This window comes from Falco punctatus (assembly GCF_963210335.1).
Source record: "Falco punctatus genome assembly, chromosome: 3".
NCBI lineage: Eukaryota > Metazoa > Chordata > Aves > Falconiformes > Falconidae > Falco > Falco punctatus.
This window is the reverse complement of record NC_137582.1, coordinates 104,072,408-104,099,332: the sequence shown is the minus strand read 5'-3', so window position 1 is coordinate 104,099,332 and position 26,925 is coordinate 104,072,408. Positions and strand designations below refer to the sequence as shown.

The 26,925-nt window shown below is 50.5% G+C and overlaps 1 protein-coding gene across 19 annotated transcripts in view; it reads left to right on the top strand.

Annotated features, from left to right (window-relative positions):
• Positions 1 to 26,900, top strand: part of LOC308061050 (E3 ubiquitin-protein ligase rnf213-alpha-like) — a 46,774-nt gene extending 19,874 nt beyond the window's left edge. For 18 of the 19 annotated variants that reach the window (XM_080380528.1, XM_080380529.1, XM_080380531.1 and 15 more), the window contains 42 exons: positions 1,075 to 2,545; positions 2,705 to 2,898; positions 3,071 to 3,226; positions 3,966 to 7,529; positions 7,829 to 7,962; positions 8,079 to 8,174; positions 8,597 to 8,712; positions 8,899 to 9,027; positions 9,614 to 9,678; positions 10,139 to 10,283; positions 10,730 to 10,871; positions 11,313 to 11,486; positions 11,858 to 11,991; positions 12,263 to 12,420; positions 12,695 to 12,898; positions 13,448 to 13,641; positions 14,158 to 14,278; positions 14,633 to 14,733; positions 15,208 to 15,381; positions 15,570 to 15,742; positions 15,826 to 15,922; positions 16,008 to 16,122; positions 16,354 to 16,537; positions 16,909 to 17,117; positions 17,319 to 17,420; positions 17,642 to 17,857; positions 18,647 to 18,728; positions 19,041 to 19,075; positions 19,729 to 19,823; positions 20,005 to 20,155; positions 20,245 to 20,413; positions 20,780 to 20,871; positions 21,307 to 21,564; positions 21,786 to 21,921; positions 22,429 to 22,512; positions 22,770 to 22,938; positions 23,168 to 23,363; positions 24,189 to 24,266; positions 24,511 to 24,711; positions 25,171 to 25,260; positions 25,596 to 25,756; positions 26,238 to 26,900. In XM_080380528.1, the coding sequence (XP_080236654.1) occupies positions 1,075 to 2,545; positions 2,705 to 2,898; positions 3,071 to 3,226; positions 3,966 to 7,529; positions 7,829 to 7,962; positions 8,079 to 8,174; positions 8,597 to 8,712; positions 8,899 to 9,027; positions 9,614 to 9,678; positions 10,139 to 10,283; positions 10,730 to 10,871; positions 11,313 to 11,486; positions 11,858 to 11,991; positions 12,263 to 12,420; positions 12,695 to 12,898; positions 13,448 to 13,641; positions 14,158 to 14,278; positions 14,633 to 14,733; positions 15,208 to 15,381; positions 15,570 to 15,742; positions 15,826 to 15,922; positions 16,008 to 16,122; positions 16,354 to 16,537; positions 16,909 to 17,117; positions 17,319 to 17,420; positions 17,642 to 17,857; positions 18,647 to 18,728; positions 19,041 to 19,075; positions 19,729 to 19,823; positions 20,005 to 20,155; positions 20,245 to 20,413; positions 20,780 to 20,871; positions 21,307 to 21,564; positions 21,786 to 21,921; positions 22,429 to 22,512; positions 22,770 to 22,938; positions 23,168 to 23,363; positions 24,189 to 24,266; positions 24,511 to 24,711; positions 25,171 to 25,260; positions 25,596 to 25,756; positions 26,238 to 26,430 (10,758 nt within the window). In that variant the 3' untranslated portion in view covers positions 26,431 to 26,900. The other variant, XM_080380526.1, reaches the window with a different exon arrangement.
• The last annotated feature ends 25 nt before the right edge of the window (positions 26,901 to 26,925 follow it).

Genomic DNA, 26,925 nt, shown 5'->3' with positions numbered 1-26,925 from the left:
AGGTGTTATCTTTCCTTGGCGCCATCCGTCTCCCACTCCCCTGTGCTCTGTAAACATGCCTCATCATGTTAATTGTTGTCTAGACAAGCTCGAGCACATTCCCCTCAGCTAACTGATTGCCGTGCATGGTCCTAGTTTCCAGCCCGCTCCTGCAAGTTTGCTCTCCTAAAATTCAGCGCCCTGACTCTCCTCTTCTCCTAGCCCATATCCCTCAAGACTGAGAACCTCACCATGGCATGGTCACTGCAGCCCAGGCTGCTGCCAGTCTCAGCGTCTGTAATCAGTTCCTCCATGTTGGTGACCAACAGGTCTAGTAACACATCTCTGGCCAGGCTGTTAAATGGATTGAAGAATTATCTTTGACTCTCTCTAAGAGTCTCCTGGACTGCTTACAGCTTGTTGTGATGCTTTTCAAGCAGATACCAGGGGGACTGAAGTCCCCCAGCAGGATCGGAGCCTGTAAGCACCATGCTTCTCATAGCTGAAGTAAGAAGGCTTCATGAACATGCTCCTCTTGATCAGGCATCCTCTAGTAAGCACCAGCTAGGTTTCCTTTCTTGGCTTGGCTGCTGATTTTTACCCAAAAGCTCCCAAACCTGTCCATTTTAGAGGAGCACGCCCTAATGCCCTTGAGACATTTCATGGGTGTTTCCCTGTAAGCCTCTAATACACTGGCCGCCCCTGTCTCTCCTCTGCTGCTCGAAGCTCCATCCTTTTCCCTAAGTCTAGTCCAAAGCTCTGTCCAATTCTGGCCCAGCGTGTTGGTGAAGACCCAGTTGTCCCAGTTGTCAGGTGTATCCTATCACTTCCCAACAGACCAGGCTTCGCAAGGCTCCACCGGGCTTCTCAAGGGTAGATCCATGATTGCAGAAGCATGGCACCAGCCATCCGGCCAAATGGTCCAGTCCCTTCATCATCTTCCCTCCCCAGTATGTCCACGTCTGTCTTGTACTGGGGAGCCTACAACTGTACAGACCTCGGGAGGGAAATGTGATCTGGGCTGTGTTTGGAAGCTGTTGAGGACATGCTGAATTACGTGATCCATTTCCCTGTTGTGTCTTTGGCACATTACAGATACTGGAAAGAGTTCGAACAGTTGGAAAGTTGTACCTGGAGCTTCTCAGCATTGGCAACATCCTCTTCATCGACTGGAAGGCTGACATCTACTGCAATGCCCAGCAACGCGTGAAACTATACACCGAATTTGGAATTGCTGGGATCCTTGTTCAGAGCACAAGACCCCTCCTGGAGGAGCTGGACAGTCTCTCTAAAGCAATGGAGCATTGCCTGGCAGAGTGGAAGAAGTACCTGGATACTCAAAGGAACACCTACTATCACCTCAACCTGTTCACTGCACACCAGCTCTTCTATTTATGCAGCCAGCTGGCCAGAGTCCAGAAAGGCATCGTAGAACCACAGGTGCTCATCATGCTTTCTGTCATCAAGCACAACATCAACGAAGAAGATATCAAAAAAGCTCTGGAGGATGCACTGATGACTCCTCAGGACTCTGTGAATACGTCACCAGGCAGTGAGGACTCGGTTACCTGGCACGACTACATCATCCGTTTCCCCCAGCTCATTAAAAGCTTGGCTGAATCGGGCTATAATGAGTCGGTGGCGAAGGCAGCTTTGCAGAGCTGCCTGTCCAACTCACCCATCACAGAGCAGATGCTCATGGATTTTGCCTTCGAGCAGGGTGACAACGACGAGTTGGTGGAAGAGCTCAGCAAGCTGTATGAGGAGACAAGAGAAACCTTCCTGCAGACCAGACGGAAATTTAAAACCACCAGCAGTGATGCTGACCAGGTTTCCTTCAGCACCCTGGCACATGACGAGTTGGCCACCTCCTTTGAGAGTTTGCCGTCTATTTACGACAAAGTGAATCTTCTCTGGGATGCCTACTGTAAGAAATTTGCTGGCCTGGTGTCAGATAAATACATAGGCTTGGATGTTTTCGGGGAGACCCTGAAGCGCTTGGCTGCTCTAGAAAGCACACGCATCAAGAGAAGTTTACCTGTAGGCTACGAAGCGGGGAAACCGCTTCTCGTCATGTGCAAGGAAGAAGAAATGTTACCCCACATGTTATTCATCTACCAAAACACCAAGAAGGCACCTCTCCCATCGTACGACGAGGTCCTGGTGTGCACACCAGACACGGAGGAGGAAGAGGTGGAGCTGCTTGTCAGAAGAGCTCTTTCCCCAGGTTGCCAAGATGAAAAGATCTACTGCTTGCTGGGTGCTGATAAATTAGTTTATAAAGTTTCCAAACAACTTGAGTCCCACTTCTTCCGCCTGGTGCAATCTTCCAGCATCCCCAACTACAGATTCATCATCTTCTGCAATGCCAAAGCTCACAACTCCTATGTTATAACAGCCTTTGATGCCTACAAGGTGGCTTTCCCTTGCTACACCAATGCTGAAATCCAGGCCTACCTGAAGTTGCATCTCAAAGTGCCGAGCGGGACAGCCCCTGTTGCCCAAGCCTTTGAAGAACCCTATCAGCAGAACGTGAAGTTTGTCTTTTCGGAGCGAGCGGGAATGGGTAAGTTTTTTGGGGGAGTTTTATTCTGAGTGGTACCTCAAATCAAGGAGGCAAGGTGGTGCACTGTGCAAAATTCTGGGGAAAGATACTCCTTGTTCTGGGTCGCGTGCAAGTGTAGAAGGGGTTGATTGATTCACAGTCGTCTCTTCCACTCCCTAGGGAAATCTCTCTTTGTGGACAACACCATCCAGAAGGTCCGCGCCCAGCTAGGTGGCACGCTACCACTGTGTAAAACCATTAGGCTGATGGAGTCTGAGATTGATTTCCAGTTCTTTGTGGAGGAACTTATTTCTGTCAAGGAATCTGTGACTGAAAATCAGCCCACCATCTTCCACATCGACGTGTTTCCAGTGGTGAGTGCCTGGATCTTAAATTGGACAAGAAGAGGTGGTCAAACACAGAAGATCCTGCACGCAGGGAGGGAGAGAAGGAGGCAGAAACCCAAATCCAACCCAATCGGAGCAGCAAGCGCATTTGGGCAGGCTTCTACACCGATTTTAATTTGGTTTTATTTCGCCCTGCCAGGTATCGAAGGGTCTCTACCAGCTGCTGATTGATCTGTGCATCCTGCGGCACATCCAGAGTCCTGATGGCTTGGTCTGGAAGTGCAAGCCATCTCATCTTTACTTGATCGAGTACCTGGAAAAAGGAAGAGGTGTTAGCAGTACGAGGAAGCAAGAGGTATTTGGGGGTCCTGCGCTCGGGCTGGGCGAACCGTTAATGTTGAGCATAAGCACACCTGCCAAACTCCTGATATCTCTGATATCTGATTAAAAAGCTGATATCTCCACCAGAGCGATGTGTTATTTTAGAATCTCTCTCCAGTGGGGCAATGTCTCACCGAAATAGGAGCAACCAGGCCAAAAATGTCTCTGCTCAAAGTGAAATATCAGACCCTGCACTGAGTTTTGTGGGGAAGAGGGAGCCTTTTGATCCCAATTTTTCTGTAACTTGAACCTCATAGACGCTTTTAAAGCCAATTTGCCCCGAGCCACGCCTTAGAGTTACTGAAGGTGAAACACACCACAGATTCACTCGTGGCTGAGCATCCATCTGTGGTTCCTCACCATACCTTGAATACAGGCTGAGTTCAGGTTCCTCCATCTCCAAAAGGATTTAGGGGAACAGAAGAAAGCGTAGGAGAAGGTAACAAGATCACCCGACCCAAGACAGGATGCTGGGCAAGAGAGACCTTAGTGATTATAGGGATTTCAATCCACATGAAGGCTTGGAGAAATCTTGGCATTTCTACATTTTTTCCCCAGTTTGCTGAACCATTTGTGACCAGGGGAAAATAATTAAAAAAGAGGGGGGTTTTGGTGATGTGGGGAAATAAAAAAGAGGGGGGGTTTGGTGATGCAGGTAAACGTGGGAGGCTGGAGAATGGTCCTCATGGTGATTTGTGTCCTCTTGCTTTTAGATATCCATTGAAATGGAAGAAAATTTCCTGGAGATTTTTCCTACTGTGGAGTGTGTATCAGTGCTGCGGGTACTCAGCTCGCTGGGAGCTCCCAGTTCTGCCCCTCCTGAGGAACTGAGGGAGGAACAGTTTGACCGGGACAAGCTAAAGAGTGATGTTTTCCAAAGGTCCTACCAATATCTCAGCAGATACAAGAAAAAGCAAAACCTTGATAATTTCACTTTTGTCCCTGGAAAGGTCGAGGGGACAGAGAAAGAATGCCTGGAGTGCTTGATGGAGTTCTGTGGGAGAAACAACCCGTCCTGGACCGAGCTTAGCAACTTCACGCACTTCTTGAACTTCCAGCTAAGAAAGTGTGAGAAATCAGTCTTCTGCAGTCCAGTGGTCGGAGGGGAGTTCTGTGGTTTCAAAACATTCGTCATCAAGTTCATGATCGCCATGTCCAAGGACTTTGCCATGCCTTCCCTCAACATGTCCGATGAAAGCATGCCAAGGCAGGAGTGGAAGGAGATGGACAGTGTTTTGAGAAAGTACCAGCTAAGACGCAAGTGGGAACAAGAATCTCACCCTTACATAGTCTTCCACGCTGATGATCATTCCATGGAGTTTTTGGGTTTCCATATCAATGGGAACTTTGACGCTATTGATGCTTATTCCCAGAGTGTTTTGGAGAAGGCAGTTATAAGCAAGAATTTATACATGACCTTGGCCCTCCAAAATGTTCCTTTCAATAAGAAATTTGAAAACCTATCCAGAACCGAGCAGTTGGAGGCCCTCTGCAGAGTCTTTGGTGTGAAATACAAGGAAGATCCAGATGCTTCGTACCAGTTGACCCTGGACAACACCATGAAGATGTTGGCTATTCACCTGCGGTTCCAGTGCGGCATCCCTGTGATCATCATGGGTGAAACAGGTTGTGGGAAGACAAAGCTGGTGCAGTTCATGTGCAACCTGCAAAGGGCTGGCAGGAAAGTTCAGAACATGATGGTGGTGCGTGTTCATGGTGGCACCACCTCCAAGAACATCCAAGAGAAGGTAAGGCAGGCCATGGAGCTGGCACTCACCAATGAAAAAGAGCACAATGTAGACACGGTGCTCTTTTTCGATGAAGCCAACACCTCAGAGGCCATCTTTGCCATCAAAGAAGTGCTGTGTGACCGCAGCGTCAACGGAATGCGGATTTCCACGGACCGCTTAAAAGTGGTGGCTGCTTGCAATCCTTACAAAAGACACACCGAAGACACCATTGAGAAACTGGAGAAAGCTGGCTTGGGATACCGAGTCCGGAGTGAAGACACTCCAGAGAAGCTGGGTTACATTCCTTTGCGGCAGTTGGTGTATCGTGTGCAGCCCCTTTCTCCCAGTTTATTGCCTCTGGTCTGGGATTTTGGGGAGCTGAATGAGAAGACGCAAAGCCTGTACATCAGGGAGATTGTGAAGTCCACCGTGGAGACCATCACCACCGTGAAAAACCTGGATGTCTTCACCAATGTCATTTCAGCCTCCCAGAAGTTCCTGAGAGAGAGGAAGGATGAATGCAGAGTCGCCAGCCTCCGGGATATAGACCGCTGCATGAAAATAGTGCTCTGGTTTTACAACTTGAGAGACCTGCTTTTCCACCAGATTGATAAGAAGAGGCAGATTGAGGAGGAAGAAAAGCCAGTCTTAAATGATGCGCAAAGGGTTTTGGCCCTTTCGGTAGGTGTTTGCTATTATGTGTCCCTGGAGAACCGCCAAGAGTACCTGAGGGAGGTTGCAAAATGCTTCTCAGTCCCTGCGTCCTGGCTACAGCAAGAGCTCGAGTTGTGCCAAGAGGTATTTCTTGATAACCTCTCTATTCCTAAGGCAACAGCCTGCAACAACGCTCTCAGGGAGAACATCTTCATGATGGTTGTCTGCATGGACCTCCGGGTGCCACTCTTTTTGGTTGGGAAGCCAGGAAGCTCCAAATCTCTTTCCAAAGCCATTGCTGTTGATGCCATGCAAGGCGCGCTGTCCCGAAGCCCGTTGTTCAAAAGATGCAAAGAGGTCCAGCTGGTCTCCTTCCAGTGCAGCCCCCATTCAAAACCAGAAGGCATCATCTCCACTTTCCGACAATGTGGTCAGTTCCAGAAGGGCAAGAACCTGAATGAGTTTGCGTCCGTGGTCCTTCTGGATGAGATCGGTCTTGCTGAAGACTCGCCTGATATGCCGTTGAAGGCGCTGCATCCTCTTCTGGAAGATGGATGCGTTGATGATGAGAATCCTGAGCCTTACAAGAAAGTTGGCTTTGTGGGCATCTCCAACTGGGCCTTGGACCCTGCCAAGATGAACAGGGGCCTCCTTGTCTTTCGGACTGAACCTAGCAAGGAAGAGCTGGTGAACACTGCCAAAGGCATCTGTGCTGACCAACCCCACCTCGAAAGGATAGAGCATTTGTTCCCCATTCTGGCAAACTTCTACTGCAACGTGCTGAAGACACAGGAAACCGAGTTCTTTGGGCTTCGCGACTTCTACAGCTTGATCAAAATGATTGTGTCTTACACGCAGAACACAAAGCGCAGTTCTCAAGAGGAGCTCCTCGTAAAGGCCATTCAGAGAAACTTCGGAGGCTCCAGAGATATCCACCCTCTGGAAATCTTCCGTAACTGCACCAGCGAGGTACGTCTTACCAAAAAGATGGAAACCAGCTGCATCCGTCTGCTGGAGGAAAACATACACAAGCGGCAAGTGGGATTCATGTCTCGTTACCTCCTGCTGCTGACGACCAACAATGCCGCCTTTCAGATCATCCAGATGACGCGGCTTATAGATGTCAGCAACTGTGACATTATATTTGGCTCTGGTTTCCCACGGGACCAAGATTATTCCCAGGTGTGCCGTTCCGTGAACAGGGTGAAAATTTGCATGGAAATAGGCAGGCCCGTTGTCCTCCTCAACATACAGAACCTTTATGAGAGCCTTTATGATGCCCTCAATCAATGCTTTGTCAGTCTAGGGGACAATTACTACGTTGACTTGGGCCTCGGCACTCACAGGGTGAAGAGCCGCGTGAAGGAGGAATTCCGGCTGATTGTTATAGAGGAGGAGAAAGTGGTCTACACACAGTTCCCCCCGCCTCTGCTGAGCCGTCTGGAGAAGCATTGCTTGGACATGAACACCATCCTCAACTGGGGACAGCAAAACCTGAAGCAGGACCTGGAGAAATGGGCTGAGCAGTTTGTCTACATGGAGAACCCGGATTCTTTCAGCACCTGGTCCCACACGCTCGCACCCAAAGAGCATGATGTCTTCATTGGCTTCAGCGATGACACGTCTGCCGCCATCGTGCTGGAGAGCTCCCAGAACATCAACTGTGAAAGCTGTGAACAATACAGACAGCTGGTCTTACCCATTGCCACAAGAAAGCTGGTGGAGTGCGCCACTCCTGACTCCATCCTGCGCCTTAAGTACACTGATCTGGAGGACGCTAAGCAGATTCAGGACCTGTATTTCTTCGAGCAGAAGCACAACAGCCTGGACAACCTCTTGCAAGAGGTGATGGAGCAGCAGAAGAAAGAGAGCACCGCCAGGCCGTGCCTGCAGGTACTCCTGCTGGACTGTAAAGCACCCAAGGGTGCTGTTTGTTTTCCAAGGGACCATGGTGGTCCCATGGTCTTGGTTAGACTGATGTCCATCCTCTTTGTCTCTGTGGTCATCTGCAGCCAGGGTAGACTCTGCCTCTCCTCAGGAGGCAGATGGGATCTGCTCAGCTCTGGCTTGGGCTGAGATACTCAAGGCACCTTCCAGTTGCCTGTAGATAAGCACCAATGGAGATGCCCTGGAGAATCCCACCCCTTTGAGGTAGCAGGACCAACCTCTTTTGGCTTTCCTTTTTACCGCAGGTTTCTACCCATGCCAGGCTGCTAAACCAGAAGGATTTAGAAGTGCTGAGGAAGACGCTCAGTCTCTCAGATAAAATCCACTGCCTCTTCCTAGGCCAATTTGACACTGAACATGCTTTCCGCCAGGACCTCAGGTGGGCTTTGATATTTCTTTAACCTCGCAGGTGATTTCCACTTCTTACAGTGCTTCGAAGTGGTGTGGGATTAGACCTTTCTAGGAGAATGCATTAAAGAGGTAGTTTCATTGTAGGAAAATCTTCAAAGAGACACAAGAAGTGACATTGCTCCTCGTTCAGTTTCATTTCGACGAGCCGCAGAGCAGCAAAAGACTCCTGGCCTGTGCCAAGTAAGCATCCTTCCTTCTTCCTCCATCCTTTGTCCTCCTCCATCTTTCATCCTTTGTCGTCTTTTCCCCGTCCTCCTTCCCCTCTCCTCCTTTCTCCTTTCTTCCAGGCACAACAGACTACTCAGAAACCTGTGCTGCCTTCTGGCTGTTTTTCCCCTCTAAGACTTGAACTGGGCTGTGCTCTGGCCTCTGTTGTCTCATTTGCCCCTGTGGCTCTAGCAGGTTTCACCAGCGATGGCCAGAAAGAATGTCATCTTTGGGTGGCATCCACCCAGGAAAGCAGGTTCAGATGGCTGCAGCCTTTGGTAGGGAGATTAACCCCTGGAAGAGCTCACAGAGGGAGGAGAAGCAGTCGTTGCTTGGAGAGATGGGTTGAACTAGTCTGGAATTAACCATCTCTGACCTTCTGGTGGTGCTTCCAGGTACTGCATCACAGACGAGCGAAGGAGGGCGGACAGCCCCCATCTGTTTCATGTTGTGCTGATCACTAAAGTCCCCCGGGTCATGGGAGGGTGCAGCTACCTGGCTTTTGACAGCGGTAAGGTTACTGTCACTGCTTTGGGTCGGGAAAAAGGTGGGAGGGGAAGATGAAGACATGTGAAGTGGTGGATCTTCCATCTCTTGCTGTCTTCCTGCCCTGGTTGACTGGTAAATCTGAGCAGCCAAGCTCACTGGTTTCTCCAAAATAGAGCAGATGGACTTGTCCATCCTCTTGCCCCTCTAGGTGAGTGGAAGTCTGTCCACTTGGATGACCTGATGCCTTCAGAGAACTTCAAGGCCAATCTTGGCCAGCTCTCCAAAAGGACCATTGCAGAGATTTTCATGCGCAGCTCCCAGCAGCATCTCTCAACAGGTAACAAGTCGCTCACTGTAAACCCACCATCTCCCTACTGTTGTCCCTTCCAGAAACCCACTGCCCCATCTTCTGATGTCTTACCTGTGGATAAAACCACACCTGGATCTAGCAGATCCCAAGCTGCGGGTCCCAGGAGCACTTGCTGCTTCTTAGGTCTTCATGGCAATGCAGCTTTTGCCTCTTAACGGGCCCACTGTGATGGTGGAGCAGCAGTTAATGATGGCAAAGTAGCTGTGCTGCTGGAGACTTCTGTACAGAGTCAACACATGCTTGTTGATGCCCTCATTCTTAGACTAGATGGTTGGGCAAGTGGGGCAGAAATGGTTTGGTCCATCGTTGTAAGCCAACCCCAGGCAGCATCTTGAATCCGTGTTCTTGCTTAGAGGTATCCAGCCAACTGCTCCCCAAGCCTGAGGGTCTCGTGTCATCCAGAAGCTGATACCAAGCAGCTGGGTGGCTTCCACCCCAGTGCTGCTTTATTTATTCCTGTTGATTGTCAAGGCACTCCCGCTGCCTCCTGTGGAAGGAAGTGTCTCTTGTTGGGGTTTTGACAGCTGAGTCACATGGTTGATTGTGATTTCAGATTCTCTGGAGGATTCTGCTGCCCCAGGAAGCCTCACTGACTCAGATCTTTACTCAGAGGAAAATGTATGATTTTTTTCCCCTTTTTTTTCCCCCTCCTCATTTTATGGCACATGTCATTATACACGAACTGGCTTGGGTATCAACGGACATTTTGGGATCTGATTTTGAAGGTCTTTGCTTGGGCTGGTATCCCGTCAGAGGAAAGAATAGCCACGGGTGTCCCTGGGTCACGTTGTGAGGTTGAGGTGGGGTGGCGGTCTCCCAGCCCTGCTGTGAGCAACCAGTGCAAGACCAGGAGCCTTCTGTCACTGTCAACAAAGCTAAGTCCCTTACCAGGGACATCTGCAGCCCTTTGTGCCCCGGGGACTGACTTAACCAGCGTTTGTTGGGACAGTGGGATGGGTACAGACCTTGGGGCCCACTGTGCTAAATTCTGGAGAGGATGGTGTCCCAGGACAAGTGTCCCCAGGCAAATGAGAGCAAAGTAGTGTGGAGCAACCAACTGACCTCTGGTCTTTTCCAGTCACAATTCCTCAATGTGGACATGATGATCAAAGGGAGCATCCAGAAGGCTGTGATTCAGCTGGAGGACAAGAACGACAACAACAAGCGCCCAACAAAGAGAATCAAGATCCTTCACAACTTGCTTTTCCACACTCAGAGTAGTGGTACGTGAGCAGAGAGAACTAGAAGCGACTTCTTCCTAAAACAGGCACATTGTAAGCTGTGTGGCTGAAGAAGACGACAAATAGGTTAAGAGCCAGTTCTGGTGTCCCTCAAAGCCACTGTGGGTGGAGAAGCACCCAGGAGACAGAGGGCGATGTTGTGTGGGGCCTCCTCCACCTCCCTGCAGCATCCCTCATGGGCACAATCAGAATCTGTACTAAACCACAAAGCGTTGCTGCAGACCTTGGTAGATAATCCCAGAGAGATGTCACTTGGCCAGTGGAAGTTGGTTTCTGCATAGGACTGGGGAAAAAAATATATTAAGTGGTGTGATTTTTTTTTTTTGAGTGGAAAACTGGCGACCAAAATCCTTTGCAGGTTTTTGCTGGAGTCTCCTACTTGGAGATGAGCACCAGATGGATTTTAACCAGCGCTGTTTTGTGATTAGTTTCCAGGCATTTTATGACCATCCTGAAGAGAAGAATTTGTTGTCTCCTAGAAGAACGAGACAAACTGATGCAAGAACCAAGGGAATGGATTTTCCGCAGGGCACTCTCGACCAAATTCATCCTGGAAGACACATCGTTCAGGTAGTGCTGGCTGTGGGCCACTTCCCTAATATCAAGTAATTCTGTCCCTAAAACCACTCTGCATAAAGTATGGGCACCTTGCTTAAAGACGTGACCACCAAGAAGTGTCTAAAGAAGTGTTGGGGTTTTTTTTAGCAACCAAGAACAAAGTAGGTGCTTGCTGAAAGCTCATGCTCTCAAAAGCAAAAAAATAAATTAAGGGCAGCGCTAATTTTGAGGAAGCTTCTTTGGGAAGGGCTTTTCTGGAAGCCAACAACATTGGTTGACTGTGAGATAGATAAGGATGGTTAACGTCAAGCCTGGACACCCACACTTGGTGTTTTGAGAAGTGGTTGGGTTATTTTGGTTGACTTGTGGGTCTTCAAGACCAGTACTGTCCCCTGGGTTTCTTGGTGGGAGGCAGGGGAGAAATGCCATGAGACGTGTAATTTCCCTTTCCAGACAAGCACTCTGGACATACCTGGAAGACACCGTGGTGAACGTCTTTGCCCAAATTCTCGCTGTGGTGGATGCAAACAACAACCTGGATCATCTTTCTCAAGGCTCTCCACTTGCAGAACTGTGGCTCCAGATGTTCCAAGAAGAAAAATTCCTAAAAATTAAATACACCAGAAAGTAAGAGACAGGGTGTAAATGTACAGGGGGTGGTTTGCCTTAGGAGAGTGAATGCCGGTGTTCATAGTGAAGCAGTAGCTCATGCTTGAAGTGCAGATGTTGATAACCTAGCCATGGAAGGTCTTGGGTGTCAAGCCACTGGCACCAAAACTTCCCTGTTTTTTTAAGCTGTTGGCAAAATTGGTTCTTTCCTTGCTCTTGCCCAGTTTTCCCTGACTTTCCTACCAAATTTCTCCCGGTTTTTGGACTCCTTTAAAGCAAAAACATGTCAGTAGGTGTTGGGAACTTCTCTGAGGTGGCCCATCTCTGGACCTCTTTTGCACTGTCCGTTGCACAATTTAATGCTTCTGTCTGCACTGTTTGAATTCAAGGGTGGCGGATGCTAAGATTTCCGTGTTATCAATGAGTAAAGACCCCAACACGTCCCTCTCCTGCCAGTTCCCATTCAGCTGGGTTTTGAAAGCCTACCTGGACGACATATGGGAGAAGGTCTATCATAGGAAAGGTAACATCAGACTTTCCAGGGGGAATGTTAACCCAATAAAGCTGCCAAAAAATCCGTGTCCTTAGTAGGGGGAACTGTGAGGGCTGTATTCCTCACTCAGATGACCCAGAACTGTGTTGTGCATTTCTTCCATGTTATATCTCCTCTTCCAATGGAGGCATTGTGCCTCTTCACCCGTGGCTTTGCAGTTGGCCGTGTGTCCACCTTGGTGTTAATGAGGAGCTCCCATTATCCACTAAGTGGCCATAAATCTCTTCGGTCTTCCTTCTAGGTCAGCCCAAGAAGCCAACGATGGAAGTGGCCGAGTTCTACCAATCTTTCATCAAGAAAGTCTTGATGCTGGATCATAGCAACCTAGAAATGGTACACTATTACACCAACGACTTTCTCAGGATGACATTTCCTGGACAAGACCCCTCTGTCTATGAGGTGAGTAGGGCTGGGTAGAGCACCATCTTCAACTGGCATTGACCTTGGCCCTAGTCTTACCCTTATGGCCAAGTCTGATGTTTTGATAAGCCCTCCCTTGTGCTGCTTTCTGGCTACTCCTCAACTGTCACGAACATTTTGTCTTCATTCCACCTTGAAAACTAATTTTGATGAGGAAACTTCATATGGGATACAACAGCAATGCTGAGCATCCCACCTTAGTCCCCTTGCTGTTCACTTTGAGCAGAAATAACACCTTTTATTTTACTTGCAGATTCTCTCAAAAGTTTTCCTAGCCAGCGCAGAACAGCTCTGCCTCCCTGTGGTCAGGAAGGAGATGAGCTTTTCCCTAATTTGGCTTCACATGGAATATTTCTATCTCCGAGATGATTATCAGCTCTTTGTTGACATAGTAAGAAGCAATGACACTGTCATAAGTGAGCTGCAGGCAATGTATGAGAAGAACCCCCCAGAAATGGTGAGCAAAGAGCTGTGTTTGCTCTATAATCCTTCTCCCACCACATTTGAACGTGATGGTCTTCACAACTTCCATCATTTAATTCCATACTCTGTAAACAGTAAGACATCCTCATGTTTGTGTCACTCTGGGTATCATGTTGAAGTCCCCTTGGGCACTTTGACCCTAGAAGTGGGTGCGAATTTTTGTGTCACCTTTCAGTGGTGGGCTCCAGCTCCTTAGCTTGGCGTGTCCGTGTGGGGGCGTCCACATTCCTCCCAAGTTTCTTACTGTTTAGAGCAGCAAGATGAAGTTTTTAGAGACCCCCCCATGGTGACTCTAAGATCCTTCCTTCTCCAAGGCATGGTCAGGTTCATTAAAGCCCTTCCTGGTTTACAAATGCTAGAACTTCACCCGCAAAAGTCCATTTCTTTCTAACTTAGCCCTGTCAACAACTCCAAAAGCTATACCACCCATATAGTCATGTGGTATCCCTTCCCTCTGTGCCACCCATGAGCAAGGCTAGTTCTTTACCTAGACTCTTCTCTCTCTTTGTGAACACCATTTCAGTTTGTCACTCTTGATGCCTTGAACATTCTTCTGAAGAAAGTGCAACCCTCTGAAAAAGGACTTTTGCCCTTTGATGCCTGCATAGCGTGGCTCAAAAGTGTCAAGTCCATTAAGCCCTGGGTGGAGTGGGTCAGCCTGGACAATTACCAGCTTCAGTTCTACCAGAAGAAGAAGGAACTCCTAGAGTCTGTGTTGTAAGTTTGGTCCCTCTCTGTTGACAGTAGTGCAAGCAAACTTCTTGACGTCTGAACATCAGGTGAACTGAAGCTGCTCTCCTCTTGGGAAGCTCGAGCCACAAGTCCTCCAACTGTTCACTCCTTCCTGGTCCTTCCTCATTATCACAAACACGGTGGCAAAGTGGCTCCAGAAAAAAAGGTGGATGTTTCATCACGATCAAATTTAGTTCTGGTGGAATTTCTCCTTAAATGCTTGATGGTGCCAAAACGCTTTCCGGAGTGGGACAAGTAGGTCTCTCCAGAGACTACACCCAGAACTAGGCTGGCAGTTTCTGTTTGACCCAAGGATCATTAAACAAGCAGCACAGACAGAAGTATTCCTGTATATTTTTCCTTCTAATGCTATCTCAGAAGGTGTTGTACCCTCAAGTGACCACAGGCTACCTGGGATGAGTCACAGAAATACTGGTGGGAAGGGACCTCAGGGGGTCTTCTGGTCCAACGTTTGTGTGTGTGTGTGTGTGTGTTTTACAGGCATCGCTGGACCTGCACCAACATTGTCTACATGTTGATCGACCACTTGCTACACAACGAGACGCAAATAGACGAGAAACTCCTGAGGCTTGTGGTGAAGCAGTTCATCTTCCTCTGGAATGTAGGTGTCTCCTGGGGCAGCTCATGGCTGTGAAGCTTGGGAAGGCTCTTCTCTTGCAGGACACCTCTGCTCCCAGCTGTAGGGAGGGCTCTATGGGCAAAGGCTGGAAACACCATCCAAGAGACAAACACTATTGGGATTCAGAATCCAAAATGAGGATTTGGAATCAAAGAAAGGCTTCCTTGAGAATTTAAAGGATTGATCCGGGTTGTTGACCTTCAGAGGTCCAGGCAGAGACACCTATACATAGATCTGCCCCTGTGTCCCTGAAGCATTGATGTCCCATAATGTGTGTCCTGTGTGTACTGGAGAGATGTTTCTGCTGAACTTGCGCTGTGCATTTGTCTCTTGCAGCGCCTCTATGCAACTCCAGGATTTGAGCCTGAGAACACTTTTGATTTGGTGACTAAGGTGCTTAAGAAATGCAACGAGAATGCTGATGTTGTGTATCTGGTGTAAGTCTGAGCTGAAAAAAGGTTAACTTCGGGCTCCTTCTCCGTCAATGCCATGTTTGTGAAGGGTGGGGGGAATATGTCAGCACTAGGAGTGAACCCCTGTGGGCCAAAGGGAGGCCATGTTGATGAAGCCAAGGGGTGAGAGCCTGTCTTGGAGCTGATGAATCATCTTTGGAGGAACTTCTCTTAGGTGTGGTGCCAAAGAAACCAGCTCCCCTGAGCACCCAGGCTCTCCATCCCCTTCTTCCAGCCATCCTCACGAAGATAGGATGGTCCTCAGGTAGCTTAGAAGCTGCTGGTTCTTGAAGCGGTGGTGGGTCCCCTTGGTCCTGTACTCAACAGTGAGACTAGATAAAATCGCCCACCCAGCTTCAACACCACTTCAGAGTGTACATTAGGTTGGAGTCAACCTGTGCCCCTCCTCAAATCCGGCAGCGGTGTTGACCTGCCTCTTTGTTTGGTGATGTCCCTCAGGAAGGGTGTGAAGGAATGCAAGAGCTGCCTTGGGGAGATCACTGACCCAGCAGAGCTGCCCTGCAGCCACATCTTCTGCACTCGCTGCATCCTGGAGTGGGAGAACAAGCAGTGTAAGATCTGCAAGAATGAATTCTCGGAGGATTACACACCCACGGCTTCAGAAGCCACGAGGTATCCCAGTGCTGGCAAAAACCTGCCTATCTCAAGTGTCTTCATGTTAATTATTGAGATAGAAGTTGCTGGTGCCTGAACAAATGGCCACCTCATCTCCCTGGTTTGGGTCCCGGGCTCTGCAGAGGGAGGAATATTGTTTCTGTCCTTGGTTGGAGGTTGACCACAAGTTTTCTTCTTCCCTCCAGGGAAGCCGTTGCCTGTCACAACAAATTCAGGAGGAAATGCAATTCTTTCTTTGTTGAGTTTATCACCATGTACTTTTTGGGAGACAGAGAAGCACCGTCTGCCAAAATCATTCAGCGACTGATCCAGTTTGTGGCTTGCAAACCTAACCCTGATCATCAGGCGGGGAAAAGGGGTAAAAGAGCTTGATTCCAATTGACGCTGGCCTGACCTCATCCTCTTGGAAGTCAAATAATGGGTGTCATCCTTCCTTCCTAGTGTACAAGCCAAAAAGCGAGTTGTCGCCCTTTGAAGAGTGCATGGACACCAGTCCTACCATCCAGTCCTCCCTCCTGAAGCTGATGCTGCGATGCGGGTCAGCCCCAGGGTTGCTCCCAAACCCCATCGCTGAACCCGTTGGCTATGTGGATGCTGATGTTCTGTGTCCTTTTCTACCCTAGGTTCGACAATGTCAAGGTTCACTTAGAGGAATACCTATCCCAGATGGAGGAAAAGATAATGTCCAACGAAAGTAACAGGGAGCATTTCTACTTCATGGTGGTGCACTGTCTGGAGGTGAGTACCTGTTGGGATGCACCGGGAATCCCAACAAACACTGTAACTCGGAGCTACCACCCCAGCTAAAACCTATTAATCACATTAATTACCCCTCCTCTACATCTTTTTATGGATGAGGAGCCAAAGGAGGAGCTCACATTAAAGACGAGGAGAAGGCACAGGGGAGGAGAAGGAGCTGCTCGGTTATAATCCACCTTCAGACTCTTACAAACTGTCTCTCTCGAGCAGGATTTTATGTATCCTTCTTCTCAAGAAGATGTCAGCCAGCTTGCCGAAAACTGCCTCTCCACCGCGGACCTATCTGCTTTCTGCAAGCCTGAGGTCTCAAGAATCAACACCCTGCAGTTCATTGCCCAGATCCGGCTCTCCATCAGCCACGTGGCCACCTTGCTCGGTAGACAGCTGCTTTCTGGTGAGTTCTTTTTCTTAGCATAGCGTGAGACCCGTGCCTACCACTGAGGAAGTCTAGAACAAGCCCCAGAAAGGACTAGCCCCAGATGTTTTTGCTGTACAATTACTGTTTTGATGAAAACTGGAGTTGCTTTGGACAAACTTTCCAGCTCTTCAGCCCCCAGACTCATTGTGTTCTCCAAGTATTTCCCCAAGGATTAAGGGACCCCCTGTACGTTGGCTTGAAGCCATGTTTCAACCTGTGAGGAGAAGATCCTACTGCAACCTAGATCCTACTGCATCCAAAACTGCCGTGGCGGCCACGTGGGTGAAGGACACGTGTGATGTGTCACCACACTGGGGACTGGGCATAACAACAAACCTCCTTTCCAGCTGCATATCCCAATGTGCCCGCGGCCGAGGGCAGTAAGAAAGAGCAAGACCTGGTGAATGCAATGAAGAACATGGTTGCGAAGTCTCCAACTCCATGGCCTCAGGTGTTCCTCATCAGAAATCTCTGTGACCTCTACGGACTCACCTCTATGTGGAAGATCCTCAAGGTGGAGAAGTGGATTTTACCCCGAGGGGTAGAAAATTTGCAGGTGGGTTGTTTCTTGAGAGCCTTGTTTCAAAGCAGAGCTGAGGTGGGTGGGATTCGCCAAGCTCGATCCCTATAATATTGACTTATGGGGATCCCTTCCAGTTGAGGAGAGCGACAGGCCCTCATAGGGTGCAGTCAACCTGGTCTTCGTGCACTTCCACGCTTGCTTCTCAGGATAACAATGTGCATCTGCGTTTTTCAGGATAGAAGTGCCTGGTTGAATATACCACTGATGTTTTCGGTGCTGGACAAAGCACAAAACCAGCTAAAAAGGAAAGACGCCACAGAAACCCAGAGCTTGATAGTGAGTATCTGTCGTGTCTCTATCAGGAGGTTTCCACGTTTTTTGGTCTGGAACCGATGGTTGGTCTGGAACCTCCCAGGAACAGGAGGTTTTCATCTGTGTTGATGGACAGCAGACTTTGCACGAACACTGAACCTCAGTGGTGAAGCCAGAAAACCCCTTGCAGGGGGGTTGCCGTGCTGGTTGCCTTCACTTATGTCTGTTTTGTTCAATTTTTGTAGTCTGTCATGAGACGAATGGAGAGCATCCTCCAGTTGACACCCACCCCAGATGAGCTGCTGGAAGACAAACTGAAGAAGATCATGGATGCTTTGGGTAACAGTGAAGACCCAAGCCTGCTGGAGGTGGTCTTTCACACCGGGCTCACTCTGGCCTTGTTCCCAAACCAAATCACTCAGCTCCTCAAGAACATCTGCTTCAAGCCTGCTGTGGTGAAAGTGAGTTGCAAGACTGAGGTGCACAACTGTCTCCACCTCACTGTCCTGGCACGTGTCCTGGCAGGCAGGCTTTGTTTTGGTCAAAGCTTGTTGCTTTTTAGATTGTTGTTCCTCTTCCTTCTCGTTCCTTGGGTTGAAAAGTAACTATGACCATCCATCCTGGTCTACCTTCAATGTGGAGAAGATGTATGGTCTATGGGAGATGCCTGTCTCTTTACTGACTCAAGGAAGCTGAGGGCATGGCAGAGCTTCTTTGACAGAGATTAGGTGGTTTGAAGCCCAGCCCAAGCGTCCTCCTTCTGCCAAAGGTCTTCCATCGCTCAGGTGACAGTGGAGATGCTCATTCCTGAGCGAGGCTTCCCTTCAGGTCTGTCCACACGCAAGTTGCTCCTGTTATTTGAGAGCTGCAGGAAGCAACCAGGACATTGTGTTTCTTTTCTTGGAAGCAAAGGCAACAGCCACCTCTGGATCATCTCCCTTCCCATCAAGACCATGTTTGGCCTATGGTGTATTCAGTTCCAGAATCCAAACTCATAAATAATTGGGACTTTTGGGGACTTTGCTCATGTCTGGTCACTCCAGCCTCACGTCTCTCTGTCTGATGTACCTTGCTCCCCCACTTGTCTCCCATTCCCTTACCACAAGTTTCTCCCTGATGACAGTGGCCGTGTAGGAGGACCCTTCCTCCCCACCGCTTGCTTTAAAAGCAGAATTGTTCCTCAGACAAGTGAAGCGAGCTAGGAGGATGGTTACCCCACACTTCACTTTCCTTTGTGTTTCTTTTCCAAGGGGTCCTACCTTCCCACCATGCCTGGAGACCTGCTTTTTGATGTGAAGAACTGGAAAATTGGATCAACAGATAAGGTGTGGCGTAAGTATTGGGCAAATCTCACTGCTCCTGTGCATGCAGGGCAACTGATTGAGACCAGCCACGGTTTGGAGGGAAGGGATTAAAGACTCCTGAAGGCCGTCACTGTCCTCCTGTTGAGTCCTTCGTGGTCTCCACCTGGAGATCCAGCATTGGCTCCCTTTATGACAAGCTCTGTGAGAGGCATGTGGTGGGGCTGGATGCCAGGAGGCAGGTGACCAGCCTGTCATCCTCTTGGTGAGCTTCTGGCCATGTTCCCATCATGAAGGTTGTTGTGGGAGGTAACAGACTAACTGTATCCCCTTTCACATGTAGGTTGTCAGTGCGGCTCATACTGGATTGTCACTAATGTAAGTGTCTCCTCCTGGCTGGTTGTCTTTGCAGCTCTGTCTTCTTGAATTTCTCACTGCATCTCTGCTGTCTCCATGAGAAAAGCCAGGCTTGGGATGAGCTTCTTAGGTCTTCTTCTGGCTCCCAGAGCTTCCCATCCCCTTTGCACCATCTTGGAGCACACTTTGGCCTCTTGGCTGGCTGTTTCTACTGGGTGGTCACTATAGATGCTCCTTCTGCTGCCCTGCTCTCCTTCTAATGTGCACTCCAATGTCACCTCTGTGTCAAGTGGTCCTTTAGCTGCAAGAGCAGCTGCAAGGCTCAGAAGCCAGGTGGGTTGTCCTCCAAGCCAGGTGGGCTCTTCTCCCAGGCTAAATGGAGCTGGGACTTGTGTCCCCATGGAAGCAGTGGAGGGAAGTGGGTGCTTCCAGGTCTTGGTTCCTCTTGTCCCCAAATTGATGCCTGGACTTGTCCTGCTGGCTGTAGGAAGAACCTGGTTGTTCTGGAGATGTTTGCTCATAGGCACACATCTCCTCCTGCCTCTTGTTAAGCTGTTGCAATGACCCCATGTAGAAAGCCAGGTAGAGGACGTGGAAACTCCCTTTGGTGCCTTCAGCACCCAGCTGGGCTTCCAGACTTGTCTCTCACTCCATGCTCACGTATTCAAATGCAGTGTGGCCTTCCCATGGAATGGAAGAAATGTAAGTGTGGTGCCATTGTCGGGGGAACTAACCACAGACCTGAGGCAGGCTTCACGGAGAATGTCATGTAAGTCAACCCTCCCGGCTCCGCAGCCCCAGAGGGCTTCACCCGTCCACCCAACCCTCCTGCAGAGCCACAGGCACAGGGAAAATTCCGTGGCTGGCCAAAGCAAAGGTCTCTGCATCCTGTGGTCCCACTGTGGGCCCTAGCAAAAGACATGGTGGGTAATTGCCTTTTCTGAACGCAGCACCACGGATAAAACAGAGAAAGGGTACATCCTGGAGAGCCCTCTGGTACGGAGGAATGACTCAGAGAGGTGTCTATCGCCTGCCTGCGTCAGTCTTGCGAGAGCTCTGCTTCATTCATCCCTCTTGCTGGGGGTCTACATTGACCAACAGGTGAGCGACCACTGTGCTGTGAGAAGCGTTCAGCCTAGCTTGTCAGGAGACCTCGAGAGCCTAATGGAGGAACCTGCCCCACCTTCTAGGCAATTTTAGACCTGATGAAAAGGAAACCAGACAATGTGGAAGAGTTCTTTTGGGACCACCTTCAGAAGGATGTGGCGTGCCTGGCAGAAGCACTCAGCAGGAATGTGGAGGATGCTGTGGTGACTGTTCATCTGTTTCTACAGCACCTGAGCAACTACAAACCAACAGGTAAAGAGGTGCTGAGAAGCACCGGGAGGCCACCAGTAGGCTCATGGCCGCTGGGTTTTAATCAGGACCAGTGTCATTGGCTCCTCCTTCCTGGGTCAGTCTCCATCCTGGGGAACTGGTGAGAAGACAGGGAGGACCATGAAGGCAGTGAACTCATTCAAAGCACTCATGCCAGACCAGCCTGAGGGCATGAGCAGATTGGGAGATAATTTGCTCCAATTAGGCATCTGTGTCATCCCTTCTGCTCTTGGTTCCTCTTATTTCCAGTTCATCTTACTTCTCACCATCAAGAAACCGAACAAAGCTCTGGGCAGAGCCCAGGGTCTACAGAGTAAAAGCTCACATATTCCTTCATGTCTTCCACAGACCAGAGCGTAGTCTTGAGCGTCCTGAATCAGAAGAAAGACCGAGAAGAATGGGAAACCTCCTTCAAAGCCCTGGCTCAGCCATTTTTTCAGGTATGCCTGTGCCTAGCTGCTGCTCGCAGGTGTTGCATAGCCAAAGTGCTGCGTTGCTCATGGCCGTGTCCATGTCCAGATACATCCGCTGAGCTCAGGGCATTCTCACGTGGAAGAAGAGATTCGCCCCCTCTTCTTTAAACTGTGACTTCATCCTGGTGTGGTCTCCCGCTCTGCTGCTGCAGAGAGCTGTTTTCTTGGATGATTTTTATAGGCCAGTCCTCCCTGGAAACCAGCTGGTTTTCTTCCCTTGGAGAAAATCACCTCTGGGTTTCTCCCTGGGCAGTTCTGATCTTGTCCCTTTGGTGGCAAGTTCTCACCATGCCCCATACTTCTCCAGAGTCCTTGTTACTTTTCTTTGCCCCAAGACCCTGTGAATTCCCTCGGCCTACTTGGGTAACAAGGGTGGCTTCTAACGACTCTGGGTCCTTGCAGGAGTTGGAGCAGAGCCTTAATTCTGTCAAGGAGCAGAGGATGAATGGAGGTCCCCATGGTTCCAGCCTCCTCCTGAAAATTGCTTATGGCCAGACACCGCATTTCAAAGACCTGCCAAGTCAGGGGTTGATCAACCAGCCTTGCCTGTGGAAATACGAACAGAAGATGACCATCCAGACCCTGATGCGTTTCCTGCAGCAGGAAGATGGAGAAGGCACTGGAAATCCATACCCCATTCTGCTGGAGCTTCTGTTGAAGGTTGGCTGTGGGAACATCCCCTCTCCACCAAAGCACATGCAGTAGATTCAGTCTGGTTGGGGTGCGTGGGGCACTGGGGTAACTTCCCTCCTCCCCCCCCCCCCCCCCCCTCCCCATATTTCTTTGGAGCAACCAGGCATGACGGTGTCTTCCTCTGGGTTACCCCGTGGTGGCAGATGAGACCCCTATCCCTTGAATCATGCTGGGTTTTTCTCTTCTAGCTTGAGAACATCCAACACGTCCGACACCTGCCTGACATTTTCCAACTGCAGAATGCCCTGATCCACCTTTTCCAAAACAGCCATAAAGCAGAAAACTACACAGTCAGGCAATTCCTGGACCAGCCTGGGTTTTCAGGTGCGATAGGGAATCTGGTCATCCCTGGGACATGGGTGTTAGCCCCTCAGCACCCAGATGCTCTGCTGAGAAGCTGCTGTTGTCGTTTGCATGGTGCAGCCAATCCAACCAACACAAGAGCAGCCCATCGAGGCTGGAGGTGCCTCTGCAGGAGCAGTTGTTTTTTTCTGGGGGTGGGTGGGTGGGGAATTTAGGAGAGGGTGAAGGTCCGAGACATTGAGCTGGATCCGGGGCAGATCCTTTCTCCTGGGGCATTTGGTGCTTGGTGAGGGTCTTCTGCTGTGAGCAAGCAAGATAGGTGAGATGGGCTTTTCAGCTCCTCAGTCACGGTGCCTGGTTGATTGATGTCACATGTGGTCTCACACAGGCTCGAAGCCCAGCTCGAGCCAACGTGTGGCACAGTGCGGTGTGACACCTCCAGTGATGTATCTGTTGGGAGACATCTTTTGACCTGACACGTCTCCTGAAGCATGCCTTGATGGGGCTGTTCTCTCTCTGTGTCTGCAGAGGGCCAGCGTTTGGCTTTCAACAGAGCTGTACAGACGATCCAGAAAGTTTGGAGCAACATTAACAGGAGCACATCCAGCTCAGGTATATGGTTATCCCCAGGGTGTCACGTCCCTCTTTCCTTGGCCATTTCTTCTGGAGATGCTCCAAAGCCGAGCTGCTTTCTACAACTACCCTTCCCAGCAAAATTGCTGAGATTCTTTGCTTTTCACCTGCTAAAAACAAATTAAAAAGCCCTCCGAAGATACAAACTCTAATGAAGAAGCCATCCAAGACCTCAAGGAAAGGAGTTCCTCCTGGGATCAATACAGTGGGTAGAAGACCATTCCACCCTTTTACAGGCATCACTGTCCCGTCAGATGCCCTGCCGAACGACATCACTGCCAGCACTGCTGTCCTTCACCTTCTTCCCACCCAATCGTCCATCAGCCGGCTGGTGACCAGGTTCCTCATAGCACTGCAAAACAGCTGCATTGACACGGCTGCGCAGGTCACCAGAGAGAGGCAACGGTAGGTCTTGAGCCACTCACCTGAGGGCTTTTCCATCTCCTCCACCCTTCACAAAAGCTCCCTGAGAGGTTTTCAGGGCTGGTGTGGGGCTTGCAGGGGAGCTGTGGTGGACAAACGATGGCGTTGCAAGGTCCTAGTGGCTTGGTGTCCAGCAAAGCGGGCCCTTGATGGCAGAGTAGGATGAGTTGAGAGGCCCTGCAACCACACAGGGCAACTGTTCCTCTCCCAGGTCCATCTCCGCAGAAGAGGTGAAGCCCTCCTCTGTGCTGGCTGTATCCAAGAGCGATCTGCTGACCATGGCGCTCGCCAACTTGCAGTATGAGATAGATGAAGATGGCACCAAGACGACCTACTTTGACTTCGAGATGCTGCAGCGGCAAGTGGTTCATCGCTTCATCAGTGGGAAACCCATCATCAAGGCTCAGGTGAGCTCAGTGCTGGCCAGGTTGGGTTGTCCTAGGCTGGCAGTGAGGTTGGGGTCTATTTCCAGCCTCTTCTATGTGCCTTTCTGGAGTCAGCAGGTTCAACTGAAGGCATTGATAAATGCCTGCTGTGCATCTGTCTCTCTTCCTTGGGTTTTGATGGAGTGCCACGGCCAGAAACCACTTCTGTGGTCATGAAATGGTGGGCTGAAAGGTAGCATGAGGACCTACAGCCCTGACTTTTGTGAAGGGGAAGCCAGCCAGGTTTCTTTGAGAACGAAGGAGGAGTTGGTAGCTGTTCAAAGAACTTTAAGAAGCATCTTCCAGAATTATGGGTGGTCCAAAGTGGGACTCTGAACCACCTTGGAGGAGCACCCCCCTGACTGGGGCTGTTGGTCTCCATTCTGTGAAATGCAGCCTGGAGCTGGTGGGAAAAGGGGACTTGGGGACACTAGAATCAGGCTGTCCTGCAGCACGTGGGGTGTGCATGCTCTCCTAAAGGTGGAGATCAGTCCACACGGGCTGTTCCTAGGATCTTTTTGGTCCTTGGAAGTAGCTCCCAAGAGGACTTTCTCCATTGCCTTGCTGGGGACAGAGGTGAGGCTGTGAGCTCCTCAGATCCTCCTTCACAGAAATGCCTTCTTCCAGCCATCAGGATCCTCCCCCCATCTCCACAACCCCACAGTGGCCTCAGGAGGCCATCCACCACCTCCTGCAGAACCCTCAGGGACATCCCATGGCCCACACCTGCCCAGATGAGCTTCTCTGCTGGCCCCTGTTAAGTGCCACCAGGCATATTTGTAACCAGCTGTCCCAAACCCTTTCCAGACAGCTCCATCCATTCCCCGCAACAATGTGAGGACCCTCCAGGACACCAAGATGAAAGTCAGGGACCAACTGGACCAGGTAGGAAATGGATCACCGGTCTTCTCCTCCATCCAACCCTGAGGTCTCCCCTCAAGTTCTCTGTCACAATGGGGGCATAAAGACTGGGAAGATGTGTGAGAAGACCCAAGGCCAACTCAAGTAGTGGGTTGGGAGACCTGGCAGGACTCAGTTCTGTGCCAGGGGGATGAGCAGTCTGGGAAGGCATCATTTTGTGGTGTTCCCAGCCCTTGCCAGGTCACATTCTTGCCATTCTTGCTGCCAGGAGCCGCTCAGCATCAACCAGCAGAAGCGCATCATGGAAGAGGCCCACTCAGTCAATGCCATCTCCAATGTCCTGGCAACTCTGAAGGTGGCTGCTGAGTTCCTGGCTGTGACAGGTGGTGACCCGAAGCGCCCGCTGCCCGAGTACATCCAGCAGGAGCTGAGGATGGATGCCAGTGCAAAGCAGTTCAAGGATGTGCCGGTGCGTGAAGGATTCAGGGTGGGTGGGAAGTGGGACCTTCATGCCTTCACGCCTGCCTCTCTGGGAAGGACTTTGTGTCTCCCATGGCTCCCACCACCTTCACATGCTCCAAGTTCCCCAAGTCTAGTGTCCATGGAGGGCTGGGGGTCTCCTACTTGGAGCAAAGAGATCCTGGGCACCAGGGTGGGTTTAAAAGCTTGGCTGGGTGGTGCCAGGTCTTCATGCTGTGTCTGTCAAACTCAGGGACACCTCTGGTGCTGTGGATGGCCCATAGTAGTTCCTTGAGGGACACCAGTGATGTGGGAGCCCACCTGGATGCTTGAACTGGGCAGTTGAGGTGCAGCCATTGGAGGATGTTGGTGGCCCAATGTGTCCTCCTCCAGGACACACTGGAGTTGAGCATGGATGGGACACTTCCAATGACCCGAACACCTGTACTTCTCTATCCCCATTCTTCAGGTGGTGCCCAACACCCAGCTGAAGCACATCCTGTCACTGTGGCAGGTCCTGGCAGCTCGCAGGTCCATGCTGTTGGTACAGATGAACCAGGTGAGGGAGATGAGGCTTGGGGAAGGGAGGGGGTTTGTTCCCCTGGGAGGAGAAAGGAGATCTACACTGCTGCAGCCAGGCAGCGTTTTTGACACCTCTGTCTCATCCCTTCCCTGGGTAAAATCAAGGTCTCTGGCCCATCCTCAAGATAATCCACTCCCCTGGGTACTTTCAAGTCTGGCCCACATCTTGGAAGCTCTCTGGGTGGCCCTGATGTGAGGTTCAAGGAGACAAGAGGGTTGTGATTCTCCTTCCTCCATCAGATGTTGCTTCCAGATCCATCTGGGTGGGGTGTGCTGGGGTCTCCCTGTTGCTGACGCTGGTGGTCTTTTTAGGATCCCTTCTGCTTGGTACCCAAGCAGTTCCAAGCAAATCTGGATGCAATGCAGGCAAAAGCCTTGTCCTCCAAATTGTCCAACACCAACCTCGACCTCTTCCTCATTGAGCTGCACGAGATGATCATGGTGGCACTGTCCAAGCACCAGCCTGACCATCTGTAAGTCCAGATCATATCCTGGGACAGACAGAGTGGTGGCAGAAGTAACAGCTTCCTAGGAGGGTCTGGTTGGGGAAGGACCTCTGAAGGTCTCTGGTCCAAGTCCTGCTCCAGGCAGGTTACTCAAGGCCTCAACTGGTTGCGAGTTGGTGTGTCTCTGTCTTTGGAGATGCTCATCTTCGGGGCTGTCCCAAGGTGGCATCACCCCTGATGGGAAGAGCTTTTTATTATGCCTGACCATCAGCTGCCTCGTGGGCTCCTGATGCCACTGGAGATACTTCAGGGTAGCCTCTAACATGAGGCATTGGCCACCATTGACCAGAAACCTTGGCCATCATTGAGAGCCGCTATTGACCAGCAACCTTAACCAAGATATTGCTTATTGTTGACAGCCAGCACCGGCCATGATTGGCCGCTGGGGGTGGTGGGACATCCATCCTACCTCCACCTGCTCACCCCACCTCCTCTGCCTCACCCACAGGCTGCAGTTTGCCTTTAGGTGCTTTCTGGAAGACAACAAAATCCCTGAGGACTCTGTCGCCATCCTCACAAATGTCCTGGAACCAAACATTCCCATCAAGAACATCCTCTCTGTCTGGAGGACGGCTGCAAAGACCAGTCAGATCAACATCCCTGCCTACAGCCAGGAGAGGCCAGCTCAAGGCAGCCATTAGACCCTTTCTTGCGATGGGGTGGCTTGTCCCCATGGGCGCAGAGGAAACATGTACCTCTCATTCCAGCTCTGGAGGCAACACATGAGCTATGTGTGGGCTCCTGGAGCAGCCCGAGCTTCCAAACACCCAAAACCCTGTTCCCCGAGGCCAGGTGAGAAGCTCTCACTTGGACCCACCATTGGCTGCTCAGGCACCCCAAGCATTCCCTGTCCCTCCAACCCTGCTGAGCTACAGCAAGAACTTGGAGATCAACCCCATGGACATGTCCCCAGTGCTGCTACTGCTGTCCTCAGTTGGCCAACTCTGCCCCCCAGCAGCCCCCAAGGGAGGGTCTGGGGAGCTGGAGCCCCCCTACCACCCCAGTGCTGGCCAAGGAGTGCTTCTGTGTGTCCTTGTGCCCTTTGCTGGTGGCTTCTGTCCTGTCTTGTCCCTTCTTTCCTTTCCTGCATCATTAAATGCTCAAGGACCCATCTTGATTTCATGTTGTTCCCAAAA